At 42.9% G+C, this 24,934-nt stretch overlaps 1 protein-coding gene across 10 annotated transcripts in view; it reads right to left on the bottom strand.

The window, feature by feature from the left end:
* The window catches only part of FAM135B (family with sequence similarity 135 member B), a 284,316-nt gene that overhangs the window by 128,083 nt on the left and 131,299 nt on the right, over positions 1–24,934 (bottom strand). For 7 of the 10 annotated variants that reach the window (XR_011543248.1, XR_011543250.1, XR_011543252.1 and 4 more), the window contains exon 3: positions 11,943–12,022. The exons of 2 other annotated variants lie outside the window; for them this stretch is intronic. Coding sequence is in view for 2 of the 8 variants with exons in the window: in XM_008523206.2 (XP_008521428.2) it covers positions 11,943–12,022 (80 nt within the window). In the remaining 6 variants the exon portion in view is untranslated. Of the gene's footprint in view, positions 1–11,942; positions 13,014–24,934 lie in introns of all 10 variants that reach the window. One more of the 10 variants, XM_070631015.1, reaches the window with a different exon arrangement.

Here is a 24,934-nt window from a genome sequence, read left to right on the forward strand (position 1 = left end):
TTCATCTTATCGTCATAAGCAAACCTGGTTCTTAAGAGAAATGGGGCAATAGAAAATTTCACTTTTTTTTTTTTTTAGGAAGATTAGCTCTGAGCAAACATCTGCCGCCAATCCTCCTCTTTTTGCTGAGATAGACTGGCCCTGAGCTGACATCTGTGCCCACCTTCCTCTATTTTATATGTGTGACACCTGCCACAGCATGGCAGTGTGTAGGTCTGCAACTGGAATCTGAACTGGTGAACTCCGAGGCACCGAAGTGGAATGCGTGATTGTGAACTCAACCGCTGCACCACAGGGCTGGCCCCTCAATTTTATTATTCAAATGAAGTCCTGAATCAAGCAGTCCAGTAGTCGTGGACTCCACTGCATGCCTAGGACACTCACCCACCACCTGGGACTGTTTTATGCCATGGCCGCCATTGGTAGGAAGCCTGGAGTCTACAAGTCGCCCAAGGGCCTAGAAATGGTTGAGATTCAAACAAAAGAATGAGATCCAAAATATAAAAATAAAATTGCAAAGTTAAACTTGATAAATGTTTAATTGAATTTCCTCAAAATAATAGTATATTGTTCACATTTAGTCTTTATAAAAATTTCATTACATTTGCAAAGACCTTGAAGGTAGATTTTCTTACTTTGCAACACTTCCTGAGTATGCACAAAAAAATCACAACCATTCCTGAAAAAAGAGTTATTTGGAGCTAATTAATTTCAAAAACACATTTTACATAAAAAATGTTTATTCAATATAGGAAATTGGTGCATTTTAATATATTTCCTACGAAGTGGGGTGGAGTCACCGAGACTGAGTGTGCTTGGGGTCTGATGGAGGTTTGAAATGGCTCTAGGGACCTGTGTGGGAGGTGCGGAATCTCCATGAGCAGATATTTGTCCCTTGAGAATGTCCTTCCTCCGTCTGTTCCAGAGGTTCTGATATGCCTGGGCCTCTCCCCATGTGCTCTCTTGAATTAAAAAAAAAAAAAAAATCTGCATGTAATTGAGGCACAGACTCCCTCATTTTACTTTGAGAATATTGGACAAGATAGACTTTATCATTCCTGATGGTTACCCCAAACCAGGGTAAATATCCAGGAGAGTGTGGACCAAGCAGACAGCCTTTCTGCAGTTCATGGCAGAACTTTCCACTTGCCTAACAACCTTGCCTAGCTTAGAAAAAATATTCCTGTTCACGTTACAGTTTTCCATCGGCACCAGATGAAAATTCATCTGTGAGCAGATCAAGAAGAAAGACCCTCTGTGAGGAAGGTCCATCCCCAGGGAGCTGTCTTTCATGTTACGGTGTTAAGACTTCAAAATTTCTTCTTGTAACTGTAAGTCACTGAGGGGAGAAGACCAAATCAGCCAATTATCTGTCATTAGAGTCAACTTATTAGCTACGATTACAGAATTTCAAGGTTCCCAGGGAGCAGAAAGTTTAGCATGTGCCTCCGCATGTGAACTTCCCGTTCGTTTTTTTCTCTGCATGTCATCTTGTCTCACTTTTAGAGTCTGACTGAGGAGGTCTGGGAGTGAGGATCAAGAAACTGACTTTTCCAGTCCCTAGGGGATTTCATGAGGGGTCGTGTTTGGACCACGTTGTGAAAAACTCTGGGCTACAGGGTGTGGTCCTCACTCGTTGAGGTTTGAGGGGTTACAGAACGGCTCCCCATCATCCTAGACATTTTCCACATCAATACTCCAAATCCACGCACCATGGTTCATCTCAGACTCTCAGAGACCATTTGGCCAAATCAGAGAGAGGTTGTCTTGCCTTTTTCAGAAACTTTGTTTTTTTCTAAATAATCATCAGTTTCTTTTAAAAAAACAACAGTTTAATGACTATTAATTGAGAATTCACAACAGCATGCTTTCCCATTGAGATGCTTCCTCCCAAAACAATGTGTTTTGCTGAGGTTCAAGAGCTCACTAAGGTTTTTTCTTTTCCTTTTTTTTTTTTTTTGAGGATGATTAGCCCTGAGCTAACATCTGCCGCCAATCCTCCTCTTTTTTGCAGAGGAAGACTGGCCCTGAGCTAACATCTGTACCCATATTCCTCTGCTTCATATGTGGGACAGCTGCCACAGCATGCCTTGACAAGCATGCACAGGTCTGCACCCAGGATCCAAACCAGCAAACTCTGGGCCGCCGAAGTGGAACGTGCGAAATTAATACTTCGCCACTGGGCCGGCCCTCTCACTATGTTTTTTAGTTGCATGGAATTCAGCCTCTTTCTTCCTTTCAAACTCTGGTCCAAGCTCTGTCCTCTGGTCTTTCATTCACTGATTCACTGAAGGTACATGGCACGTCGACTAGGCTCCAGACACTCTGGTAGACACCAGGGAGCCGGAATTCAATAAAGCAACAGGGTGCCAGGGCCTTAGAGTGTGAATGTAAGCATCATCTTCCACATGGAGGATTAACATATATCCCTAAGTATCCAAAAAATACTAAAAAAGAATACTAACAATAATAAAAAACTTCTTTAATTTAAAAAGACTGGAATGACTCTGAATAAGTGTCCACTATCCTACAATGTTCTTTTCATTGGCCTCTGTCTCGGACCATGCTGAAAACCCCTGAGTGAACTCTCCAGTGACCGGAAGTTCACAGCTTCTGAAGATGACAGCCGTGCTGGGCATCTGGGGGTTCAGAGAGCTCTGTAAACGATGCCCGGCACACAAGAGGCACTCAAGAAACATTTATGAAACAAGCAAAAACCATCAGAGCTAACACTTCAGTCTAAGTATATTTCACCCATGTCCACTGATTCTGGCTTCTGTAATGACACTAAAAATACCCAGCATTTACTGAGAGCTTATGACGTCAGGCTCTCTTCTAAGTGCTTACATAATATTAGCATTTTTCAGTCTCACGCCAACTCCATGAAGAAGGTACTATTGTTATTATTAGTATTCCCATCTTACAGAGGAGGAAGATGAGGCCAGGGAGGTCATTGACAAGTCCTAGCTCACCCACTGTGAGCGGGAGCCAGGTGTCTGGTTCTCGAATCTGTGTGGGTGGTGCTCCAGAGACCGAGGTGGTTCTCTCTCCCATCCACAAGGAAAGCCGCTCTGAAGCTCGTGTTACGTCTTCCCTGGCATATGCTTCAGGGCCCCTTCACTCTCCCCTCATCTTTCTTTCTAGGTGTGTTTGCCTGAAACATGGCTGCCCAGGTGCAGGCTGTGCCCACACAGGTGTAGGTGGTAGTGCTGCTGCCTGATGAGGAGCAGGCAGGGAGCTGGGGGCCCAGGAGCCTTACCCAGTTTGGAGGGAAATACCAGGGAAGGGAGCCCTCAGGCCTTCCCAGGGCGGCCTGCCCTGAGCCCTGAGCACCCAAGGCCTTCGTCCTCCAGAGCCATCATCACTCACATTGTGATTGTCACTCGGTCCTTCAGTTCCCCACCCCAGGCTTTGAGCTCCACGAGAGCAGGGTTCACCGTCAAGCTCTGTGTCAACTGTGCCTCATACACAGCCGACTTTCAGGAACTGGCATTGGATGCTAAGTACTTATCTTCACCGACTGTGCATGAAATATGGGGTAGATTAGGAGATTATTCCTCCTTAACGTGATGCAAGGAGGTGATATCCTGGTGTGTGTGTGTGTGTGCACATGTAGGTTCCCAACATGCCAGGAAGTCTATTATGTACCCATACATGTTACCTTAACGGATCCCACAAACAGCCCCATAGGGTCGTTTCTATCAGGATGATTCCATTCATGGAGCACCAGACACAGAGGCTACGATGCAGGGTCACAGGGAACCCAGGCAGACTCAGCCCTGGCTAACTCCAACCCTACTTCCTATATTACAACTAACTCCTATACCACTTCTAGTGGTTTCGGAATACAGACGATAAAGCAGCAGACCTAGAGACCAGGACCAGTGTAGGTGACATTATGGCTGTGCTCCAGCAAGACCAGCACGGGCACGGGGAAGACAGGACAGGGAAGCAGGAAGACAGGTATGGGCACATTTCAACAGAGGTCCCCAGAAGGCTATGTCATCCTGATCCTACAGGGGACTCTGGAGCGTCGTTGGAGGTAGGGATGGGGACAGTGGGACTCAAATGCCAAGGCAAGTTCAAATCTTGGATAAAGTGCTTCCAGGAGCCTGAGGGTGGTCCTCCAAGGTGAAGCACCCCTTCCTCCCTGCCCTCCCCGCCTCAGCCCTGCTGGTGACAGTGACTGAAAGCACAGTGAAATGGGGCAGGGCAAGCACAGAAGTTGGGGAGGGGGAGTAGGGGAGGGGACAGACCCTGCACGTACACAGGCAGTGAGGAGGACACTCAGACAGGGAATCAGTAGTCTGACAGAGGCAGGAGATGGCCCTTAGAGAACCTGCATAGATTCTTTCTGCCAGTCTAGCGGACCAGCGTGGTAAACGGGTGATGAAGGAAGGGATAGGCCTTTCAAGAGGAAGGAACAGTAAGAGCAGAGGCAGAGAGCTGGGAATGACAGTACAGGAGACAGAAGAAAGCTTCCAGAGGGAGGGCCTTAGAGGTCAAGTGACTTTAAGATTTGATCTCAAGGACAAAGTATACGTGATAATTCTTGCTTGGCCCCAGAGGGAGCTGGGTCACTGCACCAGCTGGCAGGGCAGATTTCTGGCCTGCACAGGGAGTCAAAGGTGAAGGACTCTGGGCTTCAGTGTTCCTGAGTTCACTGCGGCCACCCGTGTGCAGATGGGAGAGCAGCCTTTAAGTCCTGGCTTATTCAGGCCCCTCCATCCTGACGCCCTGAGCAGCACCTTCCTCTGGCCCTAGGCGGGCCCTCAGAGCCTGGGGGCTGCAGTGTTTTACCTGCTCAATATTCTCCATGAAAACAGGTATATTTGATATTTAGGTGCACTTTAATGGACCCTGAAAAGAAATTAGATTGATTCAATTGAAAAATAACACTCTCTCCCCACCCCCTACACGGAGAAACTCTTAAATGCTTCCACTTAATGGAAATGGAAATTACCTCTCAAAACATTACTAAAACTAATCATGGCAAGTTTTATACATTTCCACAATTTACTGTGCTATCTTTTCTTCTGCTTTGATGAGCAATGACTAGCAGATGCCTGTTTTGTGCCTAATCATTTTGCACAGACTCGATAAGCTTGAACAGTTCTCTCCCCCAAGTCTGACATCATTGATCATTCCCTTAAGGAGGGAAAAAAAATAACACCTCCAGGTAGGAGGAGACTGCAAAATCTATTAAAGAGCACCATTTTGGTGGAAGGAAATAGCCAAGGCTAAGTATACTTAACATTTATTCACAGACACAGACAAGCCAATTACTTGTAACCCTGAACTCAGAAGAAAAGAGAAAACAAATCCGTGGGACCAGAAAATGTAAGCAAGCCTTTGAAGTAAGCAGAATCACATTTTTTAACTTCTCACCTCTGGTTTCTCTTTCTGGAATACCTTAACCTTCACATTTTAATTGATTATCATTCATCTCTGTATCTTTCAGGGCCTATGTGATATTATGATTTGTAATAAGGAATATATATTTGATCTTTGTACTTGTTCCTGGCACAGCGCTCCTAAAACCCTGAGGACTCCCTAAGTGATAAGATTGGAGAAGGTGTCTTATGTTGACGAGATGACTTTTGGAAAGCCTCTAGGGTTGGGCGCTGGGTGTCAGGAGGACCAACCTTGCGAGTAGAGGATTGAAACTTCCAGTCCCGCGCCTGAATCTCCAGGGGTGAGAAGGGCTGGAGATTGAGTCAATCTTCCACGGCCAATGATTTAACCAATCATGCTTATGTAATAAAGCCTCCATAAAAAAACAAAAGGACAGGGTTCCGAGAGCTTCTGGGTTGGTGAACACAAACACGTGGAGTTTTTGGGAGAGCGGCACACCTGGAGAGGGCACGGAAGCTCCACACCCTTCCCCACACATTGCCTTACGCATCTCTTCCACCTGGCTGTTCCTAAGTTAAGCAAAATGTTTCTCTGAGTTCTGTGAGCTGCTCTAGCAATTTACTAGAACCCCAGGAAGGGATCATGGGAAGCTTCCATCTATAGCCCATAGGTCAGAAGCGCTGGACTGGTGATTGGTGTCTGAAGTTGGGCGGGGGACAGGCTTGTAGGACTGAGCCTGAACGTGAGGAATATGATGCTACCTCTGAGTAGATAGTGTCAGAGTTGAGCTGAACTGTAGGACACCCAGCTGGTTGGAGAATTGCTTGGTGGTGTGGGAAAAAACACACACAGCAACTGGAGACAGAATTGTAATCTAGTACTTTGGCTTGTAGGAGGCATCAGAAAAGTTTGTTGAACTGAGGCAAATGTTGACATAGATCAAAATGGCCTACAACTGACCGACAAGGGTAAGTATAGCGTATATTTTAGGAATAAGAGAAATCATTTGAAATCAATTATATACACACATATGTACATTTATATGTATATTCACTTATATTTGTAGACACTGATACATACAAACAGATAAATAGACCATTTGAAATCAATTATATATACATATATGCATATATGCAATTATATAGATATGTATGTCCATATGTACATATATGTATGTATATAGGTGTATGTATATATATGCATGATATATACATGATACACATATATATGTCATATCTTATGATTACTAAGAATAGTGAAAGTAACATTCAACTTGGGTACTGAGACACAAAATGAACTTTCTGAGAGTCCCCATCAACTTTTATTAAGGCAAAGTGTGGCCCCAGTTTCTGTTCTGTTCTATCGGCTGCATGACTCCCTGGGGGCAAGCCAATTCCTGTTGATGGGCCTCATTTTAGCAACTGTCAGATGAGAGAGTGCAGCCTGGCTCCGCCTTGGATTTTCAGACCTTTATCGCTACAAGGTGTGCAGGGCTACAGCAACAATATGAAAAGCCTCTCACAGTCTGTGTCATGCCCTAAGGCCAAGGTGCTCACACAACACTGCAGACACCAGGGGTCAGCACATCCTGCTAGTCACAGGCTGGGTCCTGACCCTGCGGTCCCAGCCACTCCTGCATCCCACTCTCTAGCCTCCATCTTTCCGTCTCGCCTTCAGACTTAACGTCCAGCCACATCCTTCCTAGTCAACCACGCCTTCCCTTCACCCCTGCTGTGGGTTCCCTTTGTCTCAGTTACATCAAATCACCCCGTTTAAACATCCCCTCTGGATCACCTTCATCTTGAGAACACCTCTGTTGGCTCCATCGACAAACTTTCCTTGAATCCATGGTAAGATTTTTTTTATTAACTGATAATAATAACAGCTACATTTTATTTTCCCAGGTATGTGTGAAACACTGTGCTAAAGGCTTCACCATCATGCTCCCAAAAACCCCAGCAACTGTAGGCAGAAGAGATTATTAGCCCCATTACAGTAAAAGGAAATCGAAGGCTCAGGGGTTGAAGGGTTTGCCCTGGCACATGTGGCTCTAAAGTGGACGAGTAGGGTTTTAAAGTGACTATCTGAGTCTATGTCCTTCTGCTGGAGGACCTGCCCCCTTAAAAACCAGATTCCTCAATCTAAACATTTTTCCACTTTCAGTGAAGTTAAAGGAGAACAATGGGAAGATACCACAAGGACTTTTTCCTTTTGTGTTTTAGAACAGCCGAGGGATGCCCTGGCCTCAGGGCATCATTAGAGGATTACTTATAATTTATACTCTTCTCTTTTTGGTAATGACCAAGACTCTGTGGCCTTTAGATTCATACTGAGCACGAGGGCCTAACCTCCCCAACTGTACCCACATCTGCACAGAAGCAGCTTCCTTGTGTCCTGCACCCAGTTCCATGAGCAGATCTGACGCTCTGTTCCAATTGTAGTCACCTGTTCAGGTGCCTGTCCATTCTGTAATGCTAGGATCTTTCTAGAATGCCCAGGGGAAGGATTGCTCCTAACTGAGGTGAGCTCAAAGCCTGTCACAGTCTGTCCTAGGAGATAAGCAGTTAACTCAGATAAGACAAACCATCAGTTTTCTGGAGAAACCTTCCCCAAATCACCTTTTTAAAAAGTATTGAAAAAAGAAAACACAATGGTACGCAGGTTACGCCTCCATTTCACATAGAGGATTATTATTTTTTTTTATTCACAGAATCTAATCATGAATATCTAGCTTGGAAAAGCCAATAAGAAATTGTTTTGCATCTAGAGAAGCAGTATCTAAATCATCTATATAATTGAAACATGTTTCCATATAATGTGGCTACCAGAGAACGGATTTATTTAAAAAGAGAAGAAAAATGTATAATTCCGTCCCTTAATTTATGAGACAACATCTCGTGTTTGAACAGCGTTGGTTTTACGTCATCTAAGTGCTTTGATTTCACCTGGCTGTGCCTTTGAAACCAAATCGATCTGCTCTCTATGGCACAACATGGTCTCCAAACCTGGCCCGCAGCTGCTTCTCTTCTGATCTTGGCCCATTCCTGCCATCCGCCACACCAGATTGCTCATTATCCCATAAATGCCCCTGCTCTGTTTGGGTCCCAGTGATATTGGTCAGTGTGATACCTCTGCCAAGGTTATCCTTCCCTACCTTTATGGGTCCATCCAGAAGTTGGTCCTTCCCAACTCCTCTCGTCCTTCCAGATCTCTTTTCAGAAGCCCTTCCTCAACAAAGCCATAGGGCTGCTGGCATGGGCAGTGCTGGATGGTCCCACTGCTCCATCTGATGGTCATCTCATTTTCCACCTCTACTGTATTCATGTGACACTTCTGTCTCCCTCAGAAGACTGGAAGCTCCTCCAGGGCATGAAGGCAGCCTCTTCTCCTCAAGGAGGTGTCCCCTGGGACCAGCGTGGAGCAGAATGCTGCTAAGTAAACAACTCTATGCATAAAAAGCACTGCTTATTCTAGCTAACGGTCATTGAGAGCTTACTATGTGTCCGTAGCATTCTAGGCATTCCCTTGCATAATCCATTCAGTCTCTACCACAAATCTATGAGGTAGGTACTCTTACCATCCGCATTTTACAGGTGAGGGAATGGAAAAACAACCTGGTTAAATAACTTCTCTAAATCCATGCAACTGATAAGTGTCAGAAGTAGGGTTTGAACCTAGAAAGTCCAGAGACTGCGGCCTTCCCACTACTGAATTCTGCATCTCTAGACACAGCAAGCCTTTTCTATTTCTGTTTCAGAGATAAATGGAACAAAAAATCCAAGTTAAATAATTTGTCCTAACAAGACCACTCAACTAACGAGTGTCGAAGATATTATTAGATCCCAAATGTTTTGACTCCTTCTTTTTCAAGGTATCATATTTCATTGTCTAAACATATATTTTTTTTCCTTTTTTATTTTTTACTCAGAAATACATGCAGGTAATTGAAACTACTCTGGGTGATTGTATGCAAATATTGTATGCAAATATGACTGCTAAAAGTTCCTCTCGTTGCTGTACACACAGAGGGTGCCCCATGAAGGAGTCTATGATATTTTCCCTCCCATTGAAGCTGGGTTGGCCTTGCCACTGGCCTTGATGAATGGAATATGGGAGAAGTGACCCTGTGCCAGTTCCTGACCTGGCCCTTAAGAAGCCTGGAAACTTTTACTCTTTCTCTCTGTGAGCTGGGCTACCATGTAAGAAGTCGCACTACCCAACTGGAGACAGAAGCTCAGCAGTCCCCTTCGCTGGTCCAGCCACCCTAGCTGAGGGATCAGACATATGAGTGAAGACATCTCTGATACAATGATCTTGGATACTCCATCCTCCACTGAGATCTAGCTGAAAGCAGCAGGCGAATGACCCAACCAAGCCCAGACTACTCAAAATATCACAAATAAATTGTATAAGCCACGAAGTTTCGGAACACTTTGTAATGCAACAATATCTAACTGAAAGTAACATAATTGGAAAATTCACCTCGAGGAAGAAATCACAAATGCTATGTATTCCTCACCCTTGGAGCCATCTTCTTGTAATTATTACTGGCCTCTGTGTTAGCATTCTGTTCCAAATATCATGCTCGAGTAAAAATCAAGGGCACAACACTTGCACCACAATTATCCCTGTGCCAAACTAGACCAAAGAAGAAAATAGCTTTTTTCCCCCAAAATTGCATTTCATTTTTCTTTTTCTTGTCTTGTACAGCATCACTACAAGTCCTTCTCTTCCCAAGGTGATTGCTGGGCTCTGCCAGCTATTGGATGCCTGGCAGTCCTCTGTCCTCACAGCAGAGGCCTGTGCTCCCAGAGAAGGCTCAGCCAGAGACAGGAACTGAGCTCACGCTCTATAGTCACAGGGGAGAAGCTGAGTCCTTGTCAGGAACCTGGGGATGGCTTTCTTTAGGTCAGCTGGGCATTAGTCCCACCTGATTTCCAGGTCCCACCGCAGGCTTTTGACTTGTCCCCGAGAACAAGACCCACTGGCTTCACACCCCTGGTCATCTGACCACTCAGTCGTCAGACTGACTGGGTACTTGCTTTGTGCCAGTCCCTGTCCTGGCACATTTACATTTCTGATCTCTATAAAATATAAAACGTCCTTTTCATTTATAATCTCTCAGACGAGAAATCTACAGAAAATGGATTTTTACACTCGGTTTTCAGGGGAGGAAATGAAGCTCAAGCTGCCAATGCCTGGGATCACGCAGCTAGTTCTTGCAATGTCAGGGTTCAAATTCTCTACTCATTTGGTCACCTCTGTGAACCTTCTCCTGGAAGAAGTTGGGGCGGGGAGGGGGGGCGACACAGGCAGAAGCAAAGGGAAACTGGATCTACACAGGGCGTAGGAGAGCAGGTGATCACAAGTCTCAGACGCCTCATTGCTTCCCCGGAGAGAGGAGGAGAGTGGAAGAGAAGAAACACTTTGGAAATGTGGTGACTGAACTATTATTTAACACTTAACTCTGCCCAGAGTCAGAGAGAAGCAGGTGGTCAGCAGTATCTTTCTCTTTTTCGATCACATGCTCGAGTCAACCTGTGGCCATAAACCATCAGCCTCCCCTTGATGTCCCCTGAGTGGTCTGAGCAGCCTCCTCCACCCCACACCTCCCACGCCTCCTCCACATGGAGCTAAGCAGACCACCGCATCTACACTCCCAATTTGTGGGTATTCAACTGCATGCAGTTTTACTCACTATAATATTATTACCAATAACAAAGTGGTCTAATTACCAAGGCAATTCTAAATGAATTTTATCAAAGGTGGCTGTGACCAGAACTCTCAACTCTACTGGATTTTACTCCTCTTATATTCTTGGGTACCTTTCTTTGTATAGTTAAAGTTAAGCAGGTATTCCATAGTTCTGTCTTTTTGTCTCCTTATTTTCTCTCTCCTCCATCACTAAGTGCTTCTCCTTTTTCTTAGGGTCTAGCTGATCTATACACTCTCCCAAATTTACTAATGTAAATATTACTACTAGAATATAATCTCCATGCCTACTCTTATTTCTTATGTAATAAATTTTACATTTCTGACTCAGTACTTTGTTACACTGAGTACCTGCTGGGACCCTGGATACCCACTAATACTCCAGCCTCCTCAGATTACAGCCTGAATTGTCCTTGGTAATCCTTCTCCCCAAGCTGGGAGTGTTGCTTGTGACTCCTTGGCATGCATGGAAAGTGCTACCACAACTGCCTACTTATTCAGACCCCTATATCTAGCTGATTTGGGGATTCTCTTTGACAGCAGGCTTGCTTTTACCTACTTGCTGGACACTATTTCCCATCCTCTGCCTCCCTGACTGGACTTTAGCCAATCTCCCACAGCCAGGTTTGTCCCCAAGTGCCAGCTGCTCCTGGGAAAGTATGTTTTCCTTCAGCCAGTTTCCCCTTGCAACAATGTACACACACGGCCACTCCAACAGTGGGTCTCCATTTCCAACATTCACTCCTCCTCCAACGTTCAATTATGATTCACTGAGTGCCTCTATGTACCTTGCACTCTGCTGTGCCCTGGCATACAGTGATAAATGAAGGTTTACCAGTGGGGAAGAAGCCCCCCACTGCCATCCTCCTGCTCACCTGTCTGCCCAACGATGGAAGCGCTCAATCTGTGGGGGATCCTTGAGGACACCTTCAAGGTCACTCGGATCTGGTAATACCTAAGAAAAGAGCAGAGGACAGGCTGCTGAAGATCAGACTTCTTATTGTTTGCTTTTTCTAAAAATACCTAGACTTAATCCTAAAGGTCATAGGGAACCATGAAAGTTTCTAGGCATGAATGATCATCTGCTATCAAAGAGAGATTCATTCTGTCAGCACAGTAGGGGAGGGATGGGATGGGGCCAAGCTGGAGACAAAAAGTTGAGTTCACTTGAGATCATACTAGACACATACAAGGTTGGTGGTGATGGGAATGGGAAAAAGGAATAGATAGGTCACATGACACAGGTACATTAAGAAGTATGATTTTTCTTTCATCAGAAAAGTTCATTTTATAGGATCTTTAATGCATGGTAGAAAATCTGCACATGAATTGAGTTGCTATTACGTTGTGACACAGACAAATACTTCCTTTAGAAAGACAGCAGCTGAGTTGCTAATCCCATAAGTATTGCCAAACACTTTTCTCAGATTATTTCTGTGCCTTTATTTGGAATATGTCATCCCCATTTCCAAATTCCGTCATTTCAGAACATCATGCAGGTTCCCAAGCTGTCATTAAACCTCTGATCTGTCCTCTTTTGCTACAGGTGCAGAAGCATCTTTTGAAGTTTTGTGCCTTGCAATTAATGACCCTTTTGTTTGCAAGCACTTGGGAACATTTCTGGCCTCATAATTGTTCTCCCTTTCCACTCATTTCAAACTCATTGTGAAATGGAATGTGAATAAAACAGTGAAACAGAAGTAAAATAGACCATGAACATATCAGTCTCCCATGGCTCACTGAGCTCACGGCTGAGGAATATTCTGCTATTGACTCTGTTGCACTCTGAATATACTCATAGAGTGTTTCTGTTGACAGCCTCGTGTTCGTGTATACGTTGAACTGAGGAGAGCACTGGGACTGCATTCATGTTGCTTGAGTGACATCATTTGAGAGCTGTGTGTCTTTGAGTACATCACACAACTTCTCTGAACTTGTTTTTGTATCTGTAAAATGAAGATTTAAAAAAAAAAATAGTAACTGTCATGACTTCTACATCCAGGAAAGATGGAGTAGACATACTTTTCCCTATTCTTCCCACTAAGTACAACTAAAAACTTGAAACAATATATATAAAACAAACAAGAAAATTCTTAAAAGTTGAGAACAAAGCCAACAGTCTAGGGACCTCAAGTCCAAGGAAAGACATAATAGTGAGTTCTCAGCATTTTCTTTTTGCCTCATATATCCCAGACAGAAGCCAACCACCCAGAAATGCTAATGGCTGCAGACAAAAACAAACCCTAACAAAAACACCTGCTTTCTCTAGACAAACATCAGGCAAAGGGCAGCCTAGCATGATCAAAAAAATTTAGACAATAGTAGTTCTACTCCACCAAGCAATACAGAATACAGAAAAACTGTGGCCTCTCCTCTACCCACACCAGCAAAGGCCAAGTGAAACCCCAGATGTCCACATTGCCAAGCTATAATGAGCCTCCTTCTCTCACCTGGCAAGAAAAGGCCTTGAGTAGGAAGCCAGATTTTCACTGCTAAGGGATGGTGATGAGAACCCCGCTGAGGGGAGCCTGGATCTCTACTTCCCCAAGCAGTAACAAGGGCAGAAATATACCCAAGTGATTTTCAACAAAGTTTCAAAAGCAATTCAGTGGAGGAAAGATAGCCTTTCCAATAATGGTCCTGAAGCAACTGGACATCCATGAGCAAAAACAAAACAAAACAGAAAACTCAAATTAAATCTCATACCTTATATGAAAATTAACTCAAAGTGGATCATAGACTCAAAGGCAAAATGTAAAACTGCAAAAATTTTTAGGAAAAAATAGAAGAAAGCTTTGAAATCTAGAGCTAAGCAAAGAGTCTTAGACTTGACACCAAAAGCATTATCCTTTTAAAAAAACGATAAATTTGACTTTAGCAAAATTAAAAGCTTTTGTTCTTTCGCTCTGCAAAATGCACTATTTAGAGGATTAAAAGACAATCTACTGGGTGAGAGAACATATTTCAAATCACATACGGCTGATCCTCATTATTTATGGATTCTGCGTCTGTGAATTTTCCCAGTTGGTAAAATTTATTTGTAACCACCTGCAATACTCATAATGCCTTCAGGGTCATTCACAGACATGCACACAGTGGCGAAGAGTTTGAATCACCTCATGCACGTGTTTCCACTTGAGGTCGAACAAGACAGCACTCTACCTTCTTTTTTCAGCTCTCATACTATAAACAAGGGTCTTTTTGCAGTCTGTCTAGTGCAATATATTTTGTGCTTTTTGTTGGTGATTCTGCTATTTAAAATGGCCCCAGTGTATAGCTAAAATGCTGGCTTGTGTTCCTAAATGCAAGAAGGCTGTGATGTGCCCTACAGAGAAAATCATGTGTTAGATAAGCTTTGTTCAGATATGAGTTACATGCTATTGGTCATGAGCTCAATGTTAATGAATAGAATATATACACACACACACACACACACACACACATATATATACATATATATACATATATATGTATATATATATAATGCAGTGCCTTTAAACAGAAATGCACCTAAAACAAGGTTATGTATTGATCAGTCAATGAAAATGTTGTGACTGGAGGCTCCCAGGAAGCTAACCGTGTATTTTCCGTAGGAGCAATAGCTCGTTATACGAACACAGTTTTCTACCATCGTGAAATCCACAAAAGAAGCACAATAATAAATAACCACGAACACCATCATCTGTGTGACAGAGACTGAGGCAGAGTGGAGGCTCCCTGCCCTTTCTATAGGACGCAGCTGCCACTTAGCAGTAGTTAGTTACCACTGTGCGGAGATGTTGGCTGTGTAATGCTAGATCTTTCGGGTTTTCAGGGAAAGACAGAAGTTTGGATTTTTCTTTTTTGAGGAAGATTAGCCCTTGAGCTAACATCCACACCCATCTTCTTCTAGTTTATATGCAGGAGGCTTGCCACAGCATGGCTTGATAAGTTGCACAGGATCCGAACTGGCAAACCCTGGGCCACCAAAGCTTAGCTTGCTAACTTAGCCACTATGCCACTGAGCCAGCCCCAGAAATTTGGATTTTTAATAAAAGATCTTTAAAATTTCAAATGTCAGTTCATAAGTCAGTGACAATGACAATAGCAACAGCAAAAACAATTAGCAGCTGCGAACAATAAAGCACTGTGTTGACAGAATGAAACACATTTGCAAGCTGAATCCCCACAGGGCCAATAACTGGCAAACTCTGATTTACACAAATACAAGATGTCACTTTTAGTGTTTCTTTAATAAATGACCTATGCATTTCAATAATTTCATCATCAAAGGAAGAAGCACAGATCCCACCACCACCACCAGCAGCTGTAATATTCTAAGGGCTTCTTCTCTGAACATGAAATGGGTCAATCATTGCCCGAGGCTATGCATCACTCTTCTACCATACTGTGCTTGGAGCTGTGACAGTTATGCTTAAGATTTATTAAACATCACTGTGCCAGGACCGGTATAAGGAACTTCCATGTACGCGATCCTGTTTGATCCTCCATAAATCCTGTGTGAGAGAAAGCACGGTCTCAAGTGTTAACCAAAGAAGATATCGGGCCATTGGAGACGGAGGTAGCTAACTACTTGTCTAAAGTAGTTAAGCTAGCAAAGGGCAACCAGGATTCTAACTCCAGAAATGAATTTCTTCCCTTTTTCTTTTGTTTGCCTGCTACACCTCACAAGAGTCGCATTTGTTCCATAAATTAAAACCCTTTACAACCAATTCCAAGGACTCTCTGAATTCTTATTCCTTAGAAGCACTTGGTGCTACTGAATCTTACTTCAAGGAATTAATCACCTTGAACTTCAGGTGCTTTACAGGCACATGTTGAAAGAAATAAGTTCCAATTAGGCTGACTCAATTGGGCTCTGTCCTGATTAAACAGAATACTTAAACCACTCTCGTAATTCTCTTTTGTCTGATACGAAGTTTCTGCCTGGCCATAAGTCCATAAACCATACGTCATACACAACATACGTCATATCATTTGATCCCTTCAGGAAATCTTTGATGCACTTATCATGATGTCTATGTTAAAGGTGAGAAAACTAGCCTCTAGAGATGATGGGAGTTGTCCAAATTCACATATTCAGTAAGAAATCTTGGCAAATCTCCAAGAATGACCTTATTATTTCACATGTGACTATCCTTTAATCATCTTAGAGCCACCTTCTTCCAGCTGGGGTCATTCAAGGAAGACACTGTGAAGAAGGGATCATTTGACTCAAATCCTTAGAGAATGAGCAAGTGACAGGAGAAGATGGCAGAATGAGTTCCAGGCAGAAGGAAGAGAGAAGCTAAGACCAGGAGTAATCGAGACTTCAGAGTTGTCTAGATTTGCACAGGACTCCTTTTGGGAAATAACAATAAAAATAATCATCCTCTATTGACTTCCATCTGTAAGAGTGGCACTGAACTATGCCCTTTATACAATGTGGTGGGCAGAATAACACCCTTTCCAAACGACATTTCTTCCTCATCTTCAGAACTTGTGAAAAAGAATTAAGGTTGCTAATCAGCTGGCCTTGAAATCAAGAGATTATTCTGGATCACCTGGGTATGCCCAAAGTAATCAAAAAGGTCCTTCTAAATGAAAGAAGGAGACAGCAGAAGGAGAGTGACAGAGTAATGAAGGGTAAGAAAGACTCTACCAGCCATTGCTGGCTTTGAAGAGGAATGGAGTCACCAGCCAAGGAAGGTGGGTGGCCTACAGAAACTGGTAAGCACAAGGAAATGGCTTCCTCCCCAGAGCCTCCACAAAGATATGTAATCCTGCCAACATCGTGATTTTAGCCCAGTGAGACCCATTTGAGACTTCTGACCTCCGGAATTGTTAAGATAATAAAATTATGTTGTTTTAAGCAACTAAGTTTGTGGCAATTTATTACAGTGGTAAAAGTAAATTAATGCACAGAGGCTTTCAAATTTCCTCCTCATGACAAAACTAATAGACAGGAATAATCATCCCCAAGTTAACAAAACGCAAACTGTGAATCAGAGAGTTTAGATAATTTTCACATAGTCACACAGCTCGTTAATGGAAAGTTTAGGGATTAAAATTCAGGGCCATTTGACTAAAACCAAGCTCTTATTTGGGGAGGCAAAGCCTGGTGAATTAAACTTCATAAGCTCATCTCAACTTCCCCATGACTCTTTTATCACCAGAAGCACAGTCACATTCACTCTGATCCACTTTGATCACTAATGTATTTCCCTCTGTTTTCTCAAAAGAATAAGAGTGCTACCTTTTACTTCTTTTGTATTCCTTAGAGCTTTTACTGCTGTACTAAGGGGAGAAAAGCATCTAATTTGTTCTCAGTTGATTATAGAAATATCCATTACCACCAGCTGCTGGAGGAGACAAGCCGTGTCCTGCCCATCTCTGTATGTGCAGTAATTAATGTGGTGCTGGCACACAGTTGGCATTTAACCTATGCCAGAGGAATGAATGAATGAATGAATGAAAATTCCAGTAACAGAGATTCCTTCAATAAACCGCAAGGTTCTATGATCTAACCCCAACATTCACAACTCTGTGAGTGACTCAGAATCCACATGCAATTTTTATAAAACTAATAAAATTTTAAATAATATTCTATAATGGAAACACAGAGATCTATGACATTTTATCACAATCACTTTCATCTCGGGTAGATTATGAAACAAGTGCTCTGACCCAGGGATGTTTGACATGATCTAAAGCACAAATCATTGTGTTTGTGAAAAGGTTAAAACTGAGACCGAGTCAGAAAGTCTACACCCCAAAGCCAAGTAGGCAAACTCAAGCTAGTAACTTTCTTTCTCTGAGCCTCTCTTTCCTCCTGGGTGGTGACAGCTGTACTAGTCTCATAGAATTGTTATAAGTCATGAACACGTCAGTGCATATAAAGCCCTTAGTGTGATGATCCATCATCATATTTCATTAAAGAAAAAACATTGGTACTATTACCTAAGAAGTGTATGAAACAGACATCCTTCCCCATCCATGATCCCAATCTATCCTCCAACCTCACAGCTGGGGTGATGGTCTGGGTAGGAAAATGTTCAGAGATGCCTGTGGCACATAGTACTTAATAATACAAAATGGCAGACACAACATGTAAGGCTCTGCTGTTACATGGTTATGCCCACTGGCTGGGAAAAAATTCTCTTTCTTTGAATCTTCTGAGGCAATATAACATAATGGTTAAGAGCGTGAACTCTGAAACTCTGCCTATTACTGGCTGTGTGACCCAGCTGAAAATGGAAGACCAGTTGATCCTAGAGTGAAACTCTCTGGAGTAGCAGACAAGCAGGGGAAGTCCTCTCAGTAAGAGAGGCTTGGTGTTCCAAAAAAATCAGAAAAAAAAGACCCAGAAAATAACTTGTACATTTTTACTATACACTCATAGACTGATTCATCTGTTCTGACAGTATCCACCCACCATGACAGGACTACAAACCATTCTGTTGGATTTTATTGGCCTCAAAAGCAAATAATGAGATACTTTTTCAAGAAAAGATCACTCTAATAATTCAGTAAAACTTGTCTGGGTATTTTGACATGGTCAAAACACAATACTTATAATAATTCAGCCATATTTCACCAATGTTTACTGTGATGATGATCTTCATTCCTTTATCCCCATCTCTTTGCTAATCTGGAAGGGTCTGTGTGGCTCACACTGTGAACTGTCTGCTCAATATCCACGATCCCCTCCTTCCTTACAAAGAAAAAACAGATTTTGTCAGGGAAAGTAATGTGCCTACCTGAAAATACTCATCCCTCCTGATTCCCTTGCAGTTAGGAGAGATCTTACGATCATCTACTTGCTAATGACAGAAAAGCATACATTGCCAGATGGAGAAAACAGGAAAGCTTTTGAAGGAGAACCCTCCACTTCATGACCCTTGGGCTCTGTGTCCTTTCTCTGACTTCATCTTCTGACTTGATATGGATGCAATATAATAGTGTGAATTAAAGCAACCATCTTTCAGCCATGAGGACGACATCTAGTGATATTTAAGCCACAGTTAATCACATGTCTGATCATTTGAATTCAAACACAATCCTCACTGATGGAATCTGATCCAAGACACTCATGGGGCCATATTTTCCATAGAGGAAAACTCAAAAGAAGTGACATAGGCAGCCTGACTTCTCTTCTGCGTTTTCTTTTAGCAGCGGAAAGCTTAGCTTTTCTTTGCATTAGAACCGTTAAAATTAGAACCATTAAAATCTAAGAATCCAGGTTGGACTTTTAGGTGGAAATAAAGCAGGTATTTTTTGTCCACCACACTTTAAAGCTAATTCATGGAGGAAAGGGTTCTCTTCCTTCCACTGAATCTAACTCATCTGCACTCTCCAACAGGGTTTGGGGCCAAAGACCCAGGCGACAGGAAAGTGCTTTTAGCTTAACTCTCTGTGTATATTATTCCTCTGAAAACTTCAGAGAAGTGAGTGGTCAGAAGCAGAAACTGGAAATCCCTGTCTTCCACTGTGAACTAGTCACACCCTTTGCCATTATCACTATCCTTCATGTCTGGCACTTTGTGGCATTTACACCAACAGCAGTCATCTGTAATTTGCATGAAAAGTCTATGAATTGTACACTACCATTTCCACTTACAGGTAAAAAAAAATAAGAATTTTCGAAATTCCCTCAGTCTTGGGTAGTTTCCCCATACAAATATTTAGATCTGTACTAGCCAGACCTCGGGATATCCTTCTGCCTGTATCTAGAGCTCTCTCTCTCTCATAATGGCAGAACTGAGTTGAGAGCACTTAATAAGTATTTGTTCAATCAAATTCTTTTTAAATCGAATGTCTCTGGAAACCCATAAACAGAGTTACTGCATTTTTGAGTGGCGTTCCTCCTACCATGCAGATGTGTGTCAACAGTGCACAAATTCATGTTCTTTGACTTTAAGTTAGTAGCTTGAAATTGGCCATGATGGGAGTATTGACACCACAGAAATCAACAAACGTTACACATCTCATTTTTAAGGCCAGTTTTTAAACATTTAATAGCACATCACTACTTCCCTCTCCTCTCATTACCATCCCCACTCCATTCTTTTAACCAAAGGGAATCTGAAACCCAAACAAAGTAAATAAATAGGCAAGTTGGAACAATGCTAAGAAAGTCACAGTTGGTTGGGTGGGACTCAAACTATTGAAGCTTCAAGGAAAATATGTTTTATTTCTCAGAGACACTTCACTGAATAAAGCTATGCTAATTAAGCTCCTGAGATAATTCTACGAGCTGAAGGGAAGAATGTCCTTTACAAAATGTGAGCCCTTTGAATACAGACTTGGTAGTGTGAACAAAATGGCTATAACTCTTCCCTCATTTTCCCATCTTCTCATTCACACTAAAAGACAAAACACAACTACAACAGCAATAACAACATCGATGCTTTTTGTGGCAACTTAAGACTATTTAAACTCTCTGAACTTCTGCTTTTTCCTGCGTAAATGGGATATCAGTTATCCTCTGGAGTTGCTACAGATAGAAATCAAATCCATGTGCAGAGCAACACTGGGCTCCAATACATGATGAGTATTATCCTTGCAATTCTTATTTTTACTTCTCAACCCCAGTATGTTCATAAACAAATGTCTTTATTTATAAAAGCAGGGACTTTAAGGAAGTCAGACCGGAAACACAAGTAGCCTAATTGGAGATGCTTTATATAAGAAAAGAGGTTGCCGAGCTGCTGGAACACTGATAAGTGCCTCCCATCTCTGCCCCTCCCTCCGCTGTTTTTATTCAGGCTGGCTGGTGGACCTGTTGTTCCTACCTAATGAATCAACCCAGGTACTCGCTTGAGCAGAGCATACAATAAAATGAGTCAACCCAGATGGGGTTTCTAATTTGCATGAGTGGCCATGTGTCAATGTTCTTCTCAGAAAAGTTGCTGGTGCCAGTCTCTAGGTCACCCAGAAAAGCACCACTTGTGGGTAAAATGAAGGCTCCTTCTCGAGAGTCAATAACGAACGGGATTTCATCACAAGATGCTTGACACACAGTGCACGGGAGACAGGTGTCAGTTTTCTTCCCTTTTGATTGGAGGTAGTGTGTGATTTTCTGCACATTCGTGTTGCTTGATTAAATGAGGTTGGGTGGAAGCAGGCTTTCGAGCTCCTCGCACAGCTTGAGATGACATGGATAATTTAAAAGCTCAGACTGAAAATCTGCTGTGCAATATCACACTGTGACAGGGGTCTCTGCAGAGAGAATTCTTCTAATTGACAAGACCAGATCCAACAACCAGTTCCAAGTAGTCAGAGGGTGGGGACAGGGTTGGGAAGCAAACTCCACTCACAGGTCTCTCATGCAATGGGACAAAGGCATGGAAGGAAAACATGTGGTGGAACCCAAGTCCCTGGCTTTCACTTCAGACAGGCCAGCGGTTAAATACTGGATTTGCCACTTACTAGCAGTGCGTGACCTTGAGCAACTCATTTTACCTCTCTGAGCACTGGTTTTCTCACCTCAAAAATCAATTGTTGTGAAGAATAAATGAGATACTGCACGTAGAGCGCCTGGCACAGGGCATGAGACATTGTAAGCACCAACTCCTTTTAAAAGGATCAATGTAATCCTTATTATAATTATGGCTTATTCAGGTGTTGCTAATGGGAGGTAGACACAGAAAAGGGGAAGAAGACCATGAAAGCCACCAAGCTGGTTTGCAGAATCCACACTAGATCACAGAACTGCTCATTTTGGTCCACCGTGCAATCCATTGTACCAATACTCCTGGACATAATTTAATTCTGGGGTATATGGCTAGTAAATGATAAGAAAAGACCTCTACGAGCAAATGGATAAATTACCTTGTTGTTTTCAGATACTCCATAAATATTAACAATAACAATCACAATATCAGAGTAAGAAGAAAGAAGGCCAGCAGTTATTGTAAGCTAACCTCGAGTCAGGCACCAAAGTAAGTATTTTGCATGTGTTGTCACATTCTACCTCGACAATATTCACAAAAGATGGCCATTCTCTCCTCCCCTATTCCCATGAGGGATCTGAAGCTCAAAAAAAGTCTTACTCATTGACTTATAGCTTATAAGAAAAGTGAGATGCAAGCTCATGGCTCTGAAACGACAAAGATATAAAAATATTCTTCACTGGAGTCAATTCACACATACTGGCCACCAAAAAATGTAACTGGGGTATAGTGATGACTCATAATAGCATGAGGAGCCCAAATATTAAAAATCCATGCCAGTGATAGCAATGGTAAAAGCCATTGCAAGCTGTGTGTCGACTTCATTCATCTTCTTGCTACTGGGTTGTAATCAACTGTAAATTGACCAATGCTGGGTACCAAGCTCAAAGACAGGGGCCAAGGACAGAGAGATGAATGATAAAACAGTCTCTGCCCTCAAGGAACTTACAGTGTAGCAGAGAAGAAAGTCATTTCACAAATAATAATTATAATCATAAGGAGGGTTTCAGAGTTTCCAAAAGGATAAGAAAAAGGGCAAGGTTAGGTCAGAGTGCGAAGATGTTGCCTTCAGCAGGAGGCAGGGATCCGATCAAGGCAGAAATAATTAAAACTGGTCCCTAAAAGACAGTAGAGCGTGCAGAAGAGACCTCATATGTCATGAAATAGGGGGGTGAGCCAAGAGTTCAAGGCCAGTGAAGACAGCAGAGTGGCTGGAGTGGAAAGCAATATCTTTGATATTACCCATTTTCGGCAGAAACTTATTATAATGTTGGCCTCAAGAGAACAAGGCTGGAACTGTGTTCGGTAGATCTCCATTCCCCAGAGAATCACAGTGTCCTTCTCCAGTATTAGAATGCAGCCTCTGACCCAGAGCATGATTGAGATCCCAGCAGACAGAGAAGATCTGTAATGGAATTTTGTGCAGGTTGCATACTGCTACACATGAGTTCACCTGACTTATTCAGGGCTTGATCCATTTTACAAGTGTAAGTTAGTACTGATGAAGCTTACATGGAATCTTGGCTCACCCTTGAAGAGTGGGTAGGTCTTGGCCATGCTAGGAAGAAAGCACAACATTTAAGATGGAGGAACAACTTGGGAAAATGCAGAGGGAAGGTTCCTGAAGTGTTTGTGTCGGGAGCGTGGAAGCCTGAGGTTGGCTGGAGTACAGGATGGGGAAGGAGGAACTACAAATAGATATTTCTTTCCCAAATATTTACTGCAATATTTGCTACCATATAAACAGATGGCCTAAGCTACCCTCCACCAGAGACTGTAAGTGTAGCAGTTAGGGGCACCAACGGTGAAAGTCGAACAAAGCTTGGTTTAAGTCCCAGATTCATCACCTCCCAGCTATGTGACCTTAGGAACGTTACTTAACCTCTCTGAGCTACCATTTCCTTCTCTGTAGCATATGGATAAACAATTAGACCCAACTCATAGGGTTGAGCGAGGGTGACTAAAAAAATACTAGCACAGCACAGAGTAAGTCTTCAATAATCATTAGGTGGACTAATATAATTATTACCCTTATTATTCTAGTAAAGAAAGTCTTTAGGGAAGGCATTGTGCTACACTGGGGAGCTACTCTCTTTGGAATCAAACCTGGGCTTGAATGGTGTTCTGCCACCTACCAGGTGTGTAACTTAGGAAATCATTTCACCTCTCTGAGCCTCGGTTTATTCATCTGTCAAAGAAGGATAACAACACCCATCTGGTAGGTCTGGTGTCAGGAGATAACATATGAAAGGTGTCTACACACTGTATGTACTCAGACAATACAAGATGCCTCAAATATCATTTCGGATGATGTCACCTTCTATCCTGCCTCCTTTCAGAAAAAACACCAGTAATCGAGTACAAGTCATAGTTCACACGTGGGCTACTAACCCTGCACAAAAAGCAGCGACATGGATGATGGGCGCATAGACAAAGATAAGTAGATGATTGATAGATAGATAGATGATAGATAAACACACTTGCCAACTTCTCTCGGAGGAAGAATCCCTAACCGATTTCCATCCCCTTCCATCAGAATGTGTCTCTGGAGAAGAAACTGTCACCACTCTGGTTAATTTTCCTCCCTCTGTCCTGGCCCCATTATGTCTCTTAATTGCCTTTTGATATGAAGACTACCAGGAGCTGGGAGCCATTCTTGAAGATTTCAAGGGATTCCCTTGACTGTGTAAAGATTTCCATTCCTTCATCAATCAAATCTTTATTTCTGCAAAAGCGTTCAGACAGAACAAAAACAAAGAAGTCCCTTAGCTCCATTTGACTAAGAGATGTGCTCTGTAATTGCAATGGGGGAGGGTGTCTTTATCCAAGAGATCATTCTATGAGGCAAACTGTCCTTGCAGAACTCCTCGCAGGGTGACATGAGGAGCAGGGTAGAGAGCCAGGACTCTGGGGCCAGACGGACGTGGGGAAGCAATAGGTTCGTCTCACAGGTTGGCTGTGAGGCTCCAAGGAGGCACTGGATGTGCAGAACGCAGCACCACACCCCAAACATGCTGCGCTCTGGCCACAGTTGTTAATATTAATACAAGCATTGTGATCATGCCTGAGAAAGCCCTGGGCTCAGCGCAAGATGACCTGGGTCAGGAAGTTGAACAGATGGATGACACTATCTAAATGTTAAGTGCATCGGACGGAAGGAAGAAAGGGAAGAAGTTCCCAAAAGTTTAAGAGAATTCAGAGGCAGCTCAATAAAGCAATGTTGGACTGAACCCAGGAATGCTAGCTTGAACCTGAGCGTGCCCTCGCCCGGGTCCATGCATAGCCTGCTCTTTGATGTGCTTGTGTTTGCTCAATGTCTCCCTAAACAATCTTTCCAAGTTCTCTTGTTCTCTTTTCTCTCTCTTTCCCCCCTACCCGTCACAAACACACACATACACACACACACACACATACACACACACACACACACGTTT

Source organism: Equus przewalskii, chromosome 8 (assembly GCF_037783145.1).
Source record: "Equus przewalskii isolate Varuska chromosome 8, EquPr2, whole genome shotgun sequence".
In the NCBI taxonomy this organism is placed as follows: domain Eukaryota; kingdom Metazoa; phylum Chordata; class Mammalia; order Perissodactyla; family Equidae; genus Equus; species Equus przewalskii.